Consider the following 12,394-nt stretch of genomic DNA (forward strand, 5'->3'; position numbering starts at 1 on the left):
TCTGATGTTTTATTGTTTTTAAGTTTATTCAGTCTGACCACTGTACTTTGTAAAGTGTAGCGTGATGTACTATTAGCAGCTGAAGGCAAAGTGTAAATTCAAAACAAGGATGATACTCAGCACTTTTGGTTACTGAATGTCAGGTAGTGGTGTTTCCTTAAGTAAATCCAACTTGTGATTGCCGAGACGTGAAGGTTTTTTATGCACATAGATTTGAAGGGACATTAAGACCAACTTTTACTTGTTTTATGACATTTGATGTCTAAAGTTAAGCTTTTAGATCTTTGAGGTCAGTCAATACCTTGAACTGTAGTCATAAAAGGCAGTTGGGTATAGTTGTGAAATTAGCTGGTACTGTTTCATAATTTTTTTGTATAACTGCAATCTCAGCTCTCTTCATGAGGCCTTAAAATGTATATCAAAATTCATGGAATCATAGAATGGTTTGGGTAAGAATGAACCTTTAAAGATCAAAGAATTCCACCCCAGCTGGCTTGGGAGCGACACCTTCCACCAAGCCAGGCTGCTCCAAGCCCAATCCAACCTGGCCTTGAACAGTGCTGGGGATGGAGCATCCACAATTTATCTGGACAACCCTTGCCAGGGCCTCACCACCCTCACAGTAAAGAATTTCTTCCTAATATCTAATCTAAACCAACTCTCTTCCAGTATATTATTATCTAATATGAATCTACCCTTTAAACAGTTTAAAACTGTCTCTCCTTGTCCTACCACTAAAGGCCCTGTTAGAATCCCTTTCTCCATTTCTCTCACAAGCCCTCTTTAAGTACTGCAGGTTGCACTGAAGTCTCTCTGGAGCCTTCTCTTCTCGGCATTAAACAACCACAACTCTAAGTTTCTTCATCGGAGAAGAGCTCCAGCCCTCGGATGGATTTTGTGGCCCTTTCATGGACTTGCTCTAACAGGCTCATGTTGTTGTTTTACGGGAGACCCCAGACCTGGATGCAGCACTCCCGATGGGGCCTCATGAGACCAGAGGGGTAGAATCACTTCCCTTGCCCTGCTGGCCAGACTCCTTTTGGTGCAGCCTGGGATAAAAATGGCTTTCTGGGCTGCGAGGCCATGTTGCTGGCTAGTCTCTAGTTTTGCATCCACCAGTATCCTCAAGTCCATATCTGTAGAACAGGGATGTTTTTAATCTCTTGTCTAGCCAGTGCTGAGACTGGTGATTGCACCCAATCCAGGAGCTGGATTTTGTACTTGGCCGTGATGGACTTCAGGAGGTTTGCATTGGCCACTACTCAACCTGCCAGGGTTGTCTGGATGGGATCCTTCCCTCCAATGTGTCTACTGCACGACCAGCTTGGTGTCAACCACAGAATTGCTGAGGGTGCAATCATTCCCATTGTCTGTGTCACCAATAAAGGTGGTAATGGACTTTCCTTCATCAAGAAGAGTGGATGAAGGAGATGGACTCTCCTTCATCAAGAGTGACTGAGTCAAGGACTCACAGTCCGTAATAAGCCTAGAGATTAATTAAATCCAAATATTTCACCATGTTGTTGTCCTTACAAGAATCTACACACAAAATCCCTAAATTCTATTGTGCATCCTAGTTTACAAGTTCAGTGTCCACACACTGGTAATTAGATTTGGTAGCATCATCGACCAGCGCCCAAGTCATCATGGGAAGTAGCAGAAGGGAAAAGCAGGAATTCTTGTTTTTCCAGAGTACAGTACAGTAGATTCACTTGAGAACCAGTACACTGAATGTGATGTTTTAGTTTGCCTGTAACTGTTGTAGTTGTGCTGCTCAGAAAATATAATAGAAACCACTGGCAAGCCAGTACTTGCACACTTTTACTTCATAAACATCTTGGACAATCCTTTCTCTAATTATGGGCAGGGGGAAAAGTAATGATGAATACTACCATACAGTAATATCTAGGGTATGATAACATATATACAAGAATTTATTATACCTTTTTCAGGCCTTAAGCATATTTTTTTCATCTCCATCTGGAAGTTAAGAATGACTATGAAACCTACAAATGCTATTTTCAAAACCACTACATTCTCCTAAATTAGATAGAGCATTATTTTCTGTCTTGATCTGAGGCATTTAAAAAAAAATAATACCAACTATTTTATAAGTGACTACAAGAGTCCAAAAAGGAAAAAGGAAGAGAGAGAGATGGAGATATTCCTGTTCGTATATTGTAAATATTTCCAAAAAAGCTCTCCTAAATGAGTCTTTGGATCTGCTTCCTTCTCGCCCACAATCTCTCTATTTATACGGTAAACTGAGATCTGATACACAGGACCTGAGGTACCTTATGGAGCCAGTAATTCAGTATCAGGCAACTTGCATAGTTGTTGACATTGGCAGCCTCATGAGAATTATACTACTCTTGAGGATTTTCTCCTTTTAAGTACAAAAAGGCTTTTGTTACATAAATGTGTTGCACATATCTCCTGGATTTTCTTAAGGAAAGAAGGGCAAAGGAACAAAAATCTTTTCCTTTGCCTTTCCTTTGCATAATAAAACCCTTCATAATTGTCTGGAAAATACAGTAAAATTATTTGTAAGTATGAATTAAGGAGCTTAGGTTTTCCTTTTAGACCTCACTGTCAAAAAAATTATCAGATAAATGTAATGGGTACTGGCTGGAGCTGCACATTGAAATAACCAAGTAAAGTGCTTCAGAAATTTCGACAACAGCAATTGTCTTTAGCCATGTCAGTGTATGAGGTGACAGTACTTTTTTCAGTTTTGAATGACATAGAATAAAGCATTCCTAATGAATATTTCATTTTCTTATGTCTTTTGCTTCAAGCTGAGGGTGGCTGGTTTTATTAGTCAGAAAGTACAAGAGGTCAGAAATTTTGTGAGTAGGATACTAAAGATGTTTCCTAGCACATTGAGTTGATGTTTGTTATGTGAAGATGTATCTATTTGAATGCCAAAAAATTACTGTTGACAAAAATGAGTAACAACAAAGAAAATGAATCACTGAAACACTTATGCAAAATCTCAAAGGAGCTACATTTTTTCAGTGTAAACTTTGTTTAAAACTTCATGACACACATTTCTCAGAGATTTAAGGCTGAAAATACAACTCAGATCAGCTCCTAATCTCACCTCTCCACTTTTGATATTAAATCAGACATGAAACATTGCTTGAGAAGTCAGAATACAACATCTAGTGTGTTTCTGATTTTATGGAATTTGAGGTTAAATAATTAATAATGCTGTCTTGTAATGTCATTCAGTGACTATACCACCTGGCCCTCAGCACCCTCCTATACCTCCTGCCAGACCTACACAAATGAGAAGAAAACCTCTGCCTCCTAACACTGTGACTGGTAAACCAGGGAGTCCAGGTATTTCAACCTTTTCAGCATAAATATTTTATTGTGTGTGAGATAATACTGGCTAGCAGGGTATAGGGAATTCTACAGCATAGATTTCTTTGATCTGTGATATCTATAGAAACTAGACTTTTGGAACATACAGGCCTTGTGTCTTTTGTCTTCTTACAAAAACCATGTTTCTTTTCTGTTTCCCTAACCTAGTTATATCGAAATCACACCTAGTAAGGGAGCTGAAAGCAAAACAGCACACTCCAAGTCATCTTTTAAGATCAACTTTAAGAATATTTAATGTCTACTAATACAATTTTTTGCTATTTAATGTGCATGTTGGATGGGAGATGTTGACTATTGTGCTTCAGTGCCTAGTCCTAACTGGTTATTTGTTATGGAATTGCTCATATATATATATGTATATATATATATATATATATATATATGTGTGTGTATATATATATATATATATATATATATATATATATATATATATGGTACATCCATTAACTACTGCAAAAAATGAGCTAATAGTCACCCAGACAACTAACTGCACTGGGAGGTGGAGCAAGCTGAGTTGTTTCATGTGCAGAGTTTAGTTTGATTATTGTGCTAAAGTATTCTGGCTTCTCAGTATTGGTTTAAGAGGACATAGAAACTTTCACCCTTCCTATTTTATTTTAAGTTAATCCTGAAGTGGGTATTCAGTATCCACATGGATGTTCTGTCAGTGGATTCCATATAAGAATCCTTAGGCTAACATTATTCCATGTAGTCAGAAACTATCATCTCCTTAAGCTTAACATCATGACAGCTTTTTTCCTCTTCATATTGATTTCTGTAGTTCCTTGGAGATATAAAGGTCTTTATATATTAGAATATACAGCTATATATGAATATACAGCTATACTGGATTTCCTATTGAGGATTTTTTTGTGTATTTCATGTGGGACTTTATGTGCTATTAGTATTTTGTGTGGCAGATGAGTAGCAAGAATCTCCAGATTGGATGAAGCAGCCTATGTATTTATTCATCAGCAGAGCCAAGATTGAAATACTGTGTCTGTACTTGTTGTTGTTGGGTGGTGTTTCCTTAGTAACAGTTCCAAGAAAACAGAAGACATCATCAGTCCTAAGACCTGATATATTTTCTTTTGCTTGTATTGGGGTCTATACTAATTCTCTCCATTAAGTGTCTAATTAATTTACCAGTGTTTAGAAATTTTAACCTTTTTCCTTACAGTGAAGGCCAGGTTATGTGATAGTCAGCATTTGCCATACCTGCCTAGGCTTTCAAGATGGAATAAATTGGTTAAATGATCTGGTTCTTCCTTGTGGGGACAGTAGATTTTCCTTCTTCTGTATTTCCTACTGTTCTATCCAGCTTAGTTTTAAACATTATAATTTTGTTTCTTCTGGTTCCCTGGAGAGACAGTTCCACTGTAGTAACAGGAAAAATTTGCCTCAATGTTCTTCTTGGATTTTACCTGTCAGAATTCTGTCCCCTTTCTCATTAACACTGTGATTAATTCCTTACTTGCATCCTTCTAACTCATCCAGTGGATATTATGGAAAGTTTTTTATGCAGACATTAAAAGTCTCATGAATGGGTAAAAAAATGGAAATGAGAGTTCCAGAAACTTTGTGAAACTGAACTCTAGCAAGAATCTTTCAGATTTCCACTTTATTAAGAAAATTACTGGAAAGTAGGGATTTTTGTTGTCTTAAACTTGGCTCACCAGAGTTCTGCCTTCAGTTGCCATGTTCTGTATCACATATGACGGGGAGGTAACTACATTATATAGTTCTTGACTCTTCAGGGTTGAGATTTCACTGTCATATCATGATTATCTGGGAGTATCTGCATGTTTTATGAATTTAATTCTTGTCTTTTACAGCTGTTATGCAAGAAATCAAGACCTTTACCCTGGATTGTTTGCCTCTTAGAAATCTGTTTTCTTTATTAGGTGGTAACAGCTGAAGAATAACAGCAATGTCACATAATCTAAAATACTTCTTTAAAATAGTTGTCTAATTATAAGTGATAATATTGCCTCTATCGGTTTCTGTCCAGACATATGGAACCTACTACAGAAATGATTTCAGCAAGGAAACTTTTCTTCTTGAGCAATAGATACAGTGCTATAAATGTTGAAAATGCTGAACTTGGCTGCATTTTCTTTCCTTTCATTTGAAGTGTATCTTAATTTCATTTAGTGGAAGCTCCAGTACTGTTCTGTGGTTAAACTCTTAGTGCAGACCACAGTTAAGGACTTGGTGTTCATCACTAGAAATGTTCCAGCACCACTAATGTATGTGCTGTATTGAGAGCAGAAATTAATCTTGCCTATATTTGAGGGAAGAATCCAAGTTTCAGTTGCTGACTTCAGCTATTGTGCCTTGCAACTCAGGAAGAAATGTGCTCTTTCTTCAAGGAACAGCAAAGTCAGTGGTGGTCATTTTGCATCCTTTTACCAGTCTGCATAGGATGGTTCTATGCATTAAACCAGGTTATATTCTAATCAACTAAAGTCCTCCAAGACAACCTCAAAGTAGCAAAGAAATTTCTTACTGGGTTTCAGGATTGGGTTACATTTGCAACTAGCACAGTCCAGAACTTTCCTAAATCCAGCTGAGGGATTACTATGATTTGAATGAAAATACTTGTTGCATGAAGGAGTTGTCACAAAACTGAGTTCTCTTAGAAATCAGAAAGCAGTTTTACTCCTTCAAATGCTGAATGTCTTGTTGCTACAATTCCCTCCATCTTTCACTATAGCTAAGCTTGCTGGACCAACACTACCTGTGAGGACAGGAACATTATATAAGACACCTACCGCTTTTGCAACTCCAGAGTATTATGGTAAGCATGTTACAAACTGTTCTGGTTCCTTAATTTTTCTTTTTTTTTTTTTTTTTTAATTAGCATTAAGGTTTCCATTTTTCTTTTTCCTCCTTTCCCTGAACTTTATTGATGCATTGCATATTTAACGTAAAAAGTATTCTGTCTGGAGTAATTCTGATTTCTTTTATGCCACTTAGTGACTTTTCTGATTTTACTGAGATCTAGCTCCCTTCTCATACACATCTTGGTAATTGAGAACATGACAAGGCTTCCATCTTCCTAGAAATTCATACATGCTTAGTAGGCTTTCAATACTATTCTGTGCCCATTTAAAGCTGTGCAAAGACTGGATAAGGCACTTACTTCTTTTCCTGGATGTTTCAATTTTCCCAGGACATAAATTCAACATATTTGTCAGTTACTGACAGTGCTCATCATGGATGTGATAGCTTCCTTTATTTGATCAAAATGCCACCATTTAAATAGAAAAAAAAAGTTGTAGTAGTGCAGTCATAGTGGTCAGTGGATAATTTGTCCTTTATAAAACTGGGAGTTGATTACAGATTCAGAGCTAAGTCTTTTCAAGGTGGCATACAGTAATGGGTTTGGAGGAGGATGTGCTTAGAATTTTTGAGCCCAAATGTGTAGTTCTTGGTCATGAATATTGTCAGGAATGATGCTGCTTCTAATTTTCCTGGATTTATAGTAATACTTAAATTCTTGTCTCCTTACAATGATCATGAACTCACTGTGACCCACAGTGCCCAGTAAAGCATGCTGGATGCTAAATTTATTTATAAATGCTTGTTAGGAAGGTATTGTGTTTTATCTGTTGAGGTCCATCGTAGTATTTGCATCACGTTCATTGTAGTGGCTAATTGATACAACATTGTATCATGAATCCTGACTGCTTTAGCACATTTCTCTTCACCAGTGTATTCGCTTTCAATTTCCTTCAAATTTTGTGGAAGTTGTACACTCTGAAGACAGATTTTTTTTTTTATTTCTTTATTTTCATTTTTAGAGAAGTTACTGTGCCAATGTAATAGTTCTATATATCCCAGGAACATCAAAAAAGCTCCAAGCTAAACAGCCAGCACAGTGCAAAAAGATCCTTTTTCCATGGCTGACCTTCTTCTTCCTTACCAATAATTAAATTAAAGCAAATGCAAGACAATAGTCTAGAAAGTATTTTACATATATTACATGAACTGAATCCAGCAGCATGAATCCAGTCATGAAATCTGTCATTTTGATTATGGCTGGCTGGACTAGCAGGTAAATACAGGGTTTACACAGCACCACAGAAAAAAACCCTAAAATGAAGAGCCAGATCTGGTAGCAAATGCCTACCATTTATCTATTCTTATAATTATTTAAAATGCCAAAGGGACTCTGAAATGCTGCAGTTCTAACGCTGAAACTTTGTATTTATTGCAAATTATAACTGTGTTTTCTTCAGTTGATGCAACTGTCTTCAGCTCAAGTCCTACATCAGAAACAGATTCTTCAGGAAAACCAAGGTATCAAGGTAGGATATTCATAGCTATTGGTATTTTTATTTTAGGGAGCATATGAAGTCTGAGCTATCTTGCATCAAATTATCTTATTTGGTTATTCAAAAACCAACATTTTATTTGATTCTCTGTCACTTTAGTGGCAGATGTAAGAGCTCTAGTACAAACCAGCATTTTCTAGACTAAATTTTACTTTCTGGACTAAAGTTATTGCTCCTTCTGGTGAAACAAAGTGTATGTGATGTCTTTGTATTAGCATACCCCTCAAAAGCTGCAAGTAGAATTATAGTCTCATTTTATTATATAATTTCTTTTTATGATTTTTCTATTTTGTGACAGCTTTTAATTCTTTCAAGCAGTGTACATCACCTGTTAATACCTTCAGAATGTCATTTCATCAGTGGTGCCAGTGGGAAGGGGGTGAAGCACTGCAGATTCCAGGTCAAACAACAACAAGTAAAATTTTAAAAACAAGAAAAAAAACCAAAAAACAAAAACATAAAATCCAAAACAAACAAACAAAAATGAGAAAAAGCAGCTTAATATTGAATATTTGGGGTTTATTCTGAAAGCTTAGTGTTTTACTTGTGCAGACTTTTGCTTGGTGCCCTGGGATGGATGTTGTGCACCAGGTGAAATGGCATTGCCATTTTGCAAAAACACTCTACTGAACAGCTCTTTCCTATTGTTCTTAGCCCCCCATGTCAAGTACATGAAGAAAGATGATGATGTGCCTTGCTCCATCACAAGCTCTCTTGAACATTTTCCTCAAGAAGAAGTTGGCAGTAAGGAAGAACCCACTCGTCCTCCGCAAAATCCTCCAACCAACCTCACGGTGGTGACTGTAGAGGGCTGTCCATCCTTTGTCATATTGGATTGGGAAAAACCAGACAATGACACTGTGACTGGTTGGTTTGATTTCTTTCCTCCATTAAGCTCCATTCCTCCAGCTTAATTTACTTTTGCAGTAGTTTTTTGCCATTTAAAAATACTTTAATCACCAGGGATTAAAGGAGCCCAGTGGTTTGGGGATTTTTTGTGCTACTGTCAGCTGAAGTGTGGATAAGAAAATGCTACTAGATTATAGCAAGATTAACACAACAAGGATCTTGGTGTCAGTGATGACATGAAAAGATACTTAAGAAATATGAGTCCGTATCTCCTCCAATTTTCTGGCTCCTCTCTGTAGAGGATCTGGTAAGATCTAGTCAAGAAGTTCCAACAATACACCACTATATTTAGATGCACACACGTAATGTAGGCATCCTTCTTGACCTGAGGCTGTAGATTCACAGTGGGCCAGACACAAAGCTTACATCCATCTAGTCAGCAGAACTTTGCCAGTGTAATACTTGCAGTATTACGACCCATTGCAAGAGGGCCAACAAGCCCATCTGTTAAACGAATCTGTGGTTTTTTTCATTTCTAAAGCAAGGGGTTTATATTAAGAATAAATGCCTGTGAGTCATGCAGGACACAGCACACAGGCAGGTAAACATGCAAGATGGCCATTTTTAATTCTTCCATCGTCTTCTGTATTTCAACATTAGCTGACAAAAATTGAACATTGAAGTTAACTAACAACTCAGTTAATGACTCATCAAAATCAGTTCTGAATTCAAGAGAAGGCATTGAATCCTGTTTTCTGAAAACAGTGATTGCTTCATATTGGCACCAGTACATTACTTGTTTAGACAGGCTTAAACCAATTTTCCTGTCATCTCTTTCTATTTTTGTAGTTTATGCATGTTTTTCCAATCATCTTATTTAAGCATCACATCTCTTTTTTTAAATAAATGTGCTGTTTCAGATAGAAAGGTGGAAACAGAAAACATAATTTCTTGCATAATTTTGCTTTTTGAATCCTTACTTTGCTTGACTTTAACTGTGTACAATGGGTTTCATTGGGTCCAGTGCATAATGGAAAGGTCTGACAAATAATAACCAAAACAGTCATCACACTCACCTCCTTGTTTTCATAAAAACTGCATGTGCCAGGGGCCAAGACCATTCTGCTCATGCTTTGCTCCTTTGTGTTGCCACAGAAATAAAGGGCAGTTTGTTGCCTTGTGCACTGAGTAACAAGCAGGCACTGGATGGAGCCAGTAGTTTTTGGTGTTTGTCTGTGTGTGCATGCACATATTTGCATGCTCATTCATTTCCTGCTTTTTCTTTTCCAACTTGAATGAATTCAAAAGTCCAAATCGTATATTGACTTCAGGCTGGCAAAAGGCAGAAAGGTTGCATCCCTGTAAAATGGCATACTCATTCACTATCTGGTTGTATTTAAGAAGTTCAAGTAAGAGATGTTACTTGATCTAATTTTTCTTTACTGTAATTTTCCAGAGTATGAGGTTGTGTCAACTGAAAATGGAGGAAGTGATGGTGAAAAGGAGAAATCAATTATCACTACAAATCAAACCCATTCTACTGTGGAAAACCTAAAACCTGACACAAGGTAGCTAAATAATATAATTTTCTAAGTTAATTCAACTAATTTAGACTCTCAGCTGTCTGCCACAAAAAAAATGGAAATACCTATGGAAATATGACCTGATCGGTTTTAGTCCTGTTTTGATAGGAAAAAAAAATGTATGGTTTGGTTTATCTTTCTTGTAAGTTAACAGATAAAACATATTTGAGGAATCTTTAGGAAATTTCCAAGAGTATTTTTGGTCTGGACAAGCTGCAGAAGTGACCTATTGTATCAGAAAGACTACTTGTCAAAAGTAAGAAAATTACCGGGGAGAGGAAAAACATGTTTGTCCTGAATATATAATTTTGTTTCAGTGTCTTAAAAAAGCTGGCAAATTAAAAATGAGTGAATGAATTCCAGTTCATGGTGTGCCTCTCATGCAAGTAGTTCAAATAAGCATGATTAATCTTTAGATATCAAATCTCATTTAAAAGTAGTCTTCTTTTTATGGTAAAATTCAGAGCAGAGAAGAAAACCCATTGTCTTTTGTTACATTGTTTGCTAATTGATCAGAAAGTTAATGAGTGACACTTGGGGGTTTTCCTGCAAGACCATCCATTTTGCTTTGGTGAATGGATATTTCTGTTTTAGATAATCTGAGATATAAAGGGATAACTTTTCTGGAGCAGGAAACAGCTACCATTCACCAACCACAGCCTCAAAAAGGAAAGACAGTGAAAGCCTTTCTGGATCCAGAGGGCCATCGCCCAAAATTGAAAACCTTTGATACAAATTGCAGAGGTGCATGTCCCCCAAGTCTCACCAGATTTAAGGATATAGTCCTTAAAGTCCTCAGAGTGGCTCTGTTGAACAAAACTCCCATTCCAAACAAAATGTGTATTTCCTAATTTTGAGGACACCTTGAGAGCTTTGGCAGAAGCACAAGAAGGTACTGCTACCACTTAAATCCAGGCTTGCTGGCACGCTAAATTCAGGGAAAACAAAAAAGTGGTTAAGACAGGTGGCATCATGTAGACAGTATCTGTTCTGCCAAGAAACATCACATGTCCATAATAAAAGTCTTCTGTCTATCAGGAGATGCTCATTAGATGAAGGAAATGGGCTTGTGGATAAAACTGACTGCAAATGGGAGGAAGAGCAAAAATTAAACACAGCTCAATATTTATTAACAGAGTCCCTGGTATGTTTAAAAATGTATCAAGTAATACATTAAGACTGGGAAGGAAACTTTTCCATAACTAGCCTCAAAGGGAAGAGCTGTAGAAGAGGTAGAGCTGGAAAAGAAACTTGGAAGAGAAATAGAAATCCCTCCCACAAGAGATCAGCATTTGCAAAAGTTCCAGCAATATATAGAAAGAGAGATGCTCAGTAGCAGAAGGTGGATTAACTGGGAAGAACCTCTTGGCCTGGGAACACTTTGGAGAAACTGACAAGCTGAATTAGAGACTCTATTTTTTCCAGCTTTCCTGAAACCCTCAGTGAGGCTTGTGTGAACCCCCTGTGCTGGTCTGAAGGTCCAGTGCATTCAGAGCTAAAGGCAGTTCAGGACATATCTAAAGCAGACAGACCGAAACAGAGACTTCCCAAAAAGGCATAAAAATGTTTATGAACCTGTTATCTCAGCCTCCATGGGTAAGTCTAAACCAGAAAGGCCCTCTAGCAGCAAGCCAGTTGAAGCCTGTAGTTGTGCAGATGTAGGCTCTTGAGGAGCTGTACCTCTCAGAGATGGTCTGCAGTCATATTAGTCAAGGTCCAGCATCCTGTTGAGGTACTTCAGGTAGGATATGGTAATGCCTGGCCCAGAAGCTAAAGAGTTAATTGCCCAACAGGAGGGAAGCAAGACAAACAACTTTTTGGTGTGAAGGGAGAGGACGAGCAGCAGGGAAAAACTGGGTACCAGATCATGCTGTTTGTTTGCTTCACTCTTTTGCATTCTTCAAATAGATCATGCTGCTACACCTCTGGGAAGCTCTGCAGCAAGGCAGACACCCTTCTCCCTTTGAGCTGGCCTTTACACAAGGCAGCTTTTAAGATTAGGACCTAATTGCCAGACTTTAAATATTTCAGGAATTTGGACAGTGGCAACAAAGAGACTTTTACAGTCGCTCATCAAAAATTGTATGTGCAACTGCAGCTGTCAGTAAGTACAAACACAGAGGTTAAATGGGATGAGGCTTATGGTGTAGTATTCTGTGTGTCCATTTATCTGTCTGAAAAGTGACTAGATCCAGAAAAAATGCACTGGCTGAAAAAAGAGTTTAGACTTTA

The 12,394-nt window shown here is 37.5% G+C and overlaps 1 protein-coding gene across 6 annotated transcripts in view; it reads left to right on the top strand.

The window, feature by feature from the left end:
• The window catches only part of ABI3BP (ABI family member 3 binding protein), a 127,876-nt gene that overhangs the window by 99,192 nt on the left and 16,290 nt on the right, over nucleotides 1-12,394 (top strand). For all 6 annotated transcript variants that reach the window (XM_053970119.1, XM_053970122.1, XM_053970121.1 and 3 more), the window contains 5 exons: nucleotides 3,235-3,345; nucleotides 6,107-6,190; nucleotides 7,635-7,703; nucleotides 8,385-8,597; nucleotides 10,036-10,147. In XM_053970119.1, coding sequence (XP_053826094.1) covers nucleotides 3,235-3,345; nucleotides 6,107-6,190; nucleotides 7,635-7,703; nucleotides 8,385-8,597; nucleotides 10,036-10,147 — 589 coding nt within the window. The remainder of the gene's footprint in view (nucleotides 1-3,234; nucleotides 3,346-6,106; nucleotides 6,191-7,634; nucleotides 7,704-8,384; nucleotides 8,598-10,035; nucleotides 10,148-12,394) is intronic.

This window comes from Vidua macroura, chromosome 2, assembly GCF_024509145.1.
Source record: "Vidua macroura isolate BioBank_ID:100142 chromosome 2, ASM2450914v1, whole genome shotgun sequence".
NCBI lineage: Eukaryota > Metazoa > Chordata > Aves > Passeriformes > Viduidae > Vidua > Vidua macroura.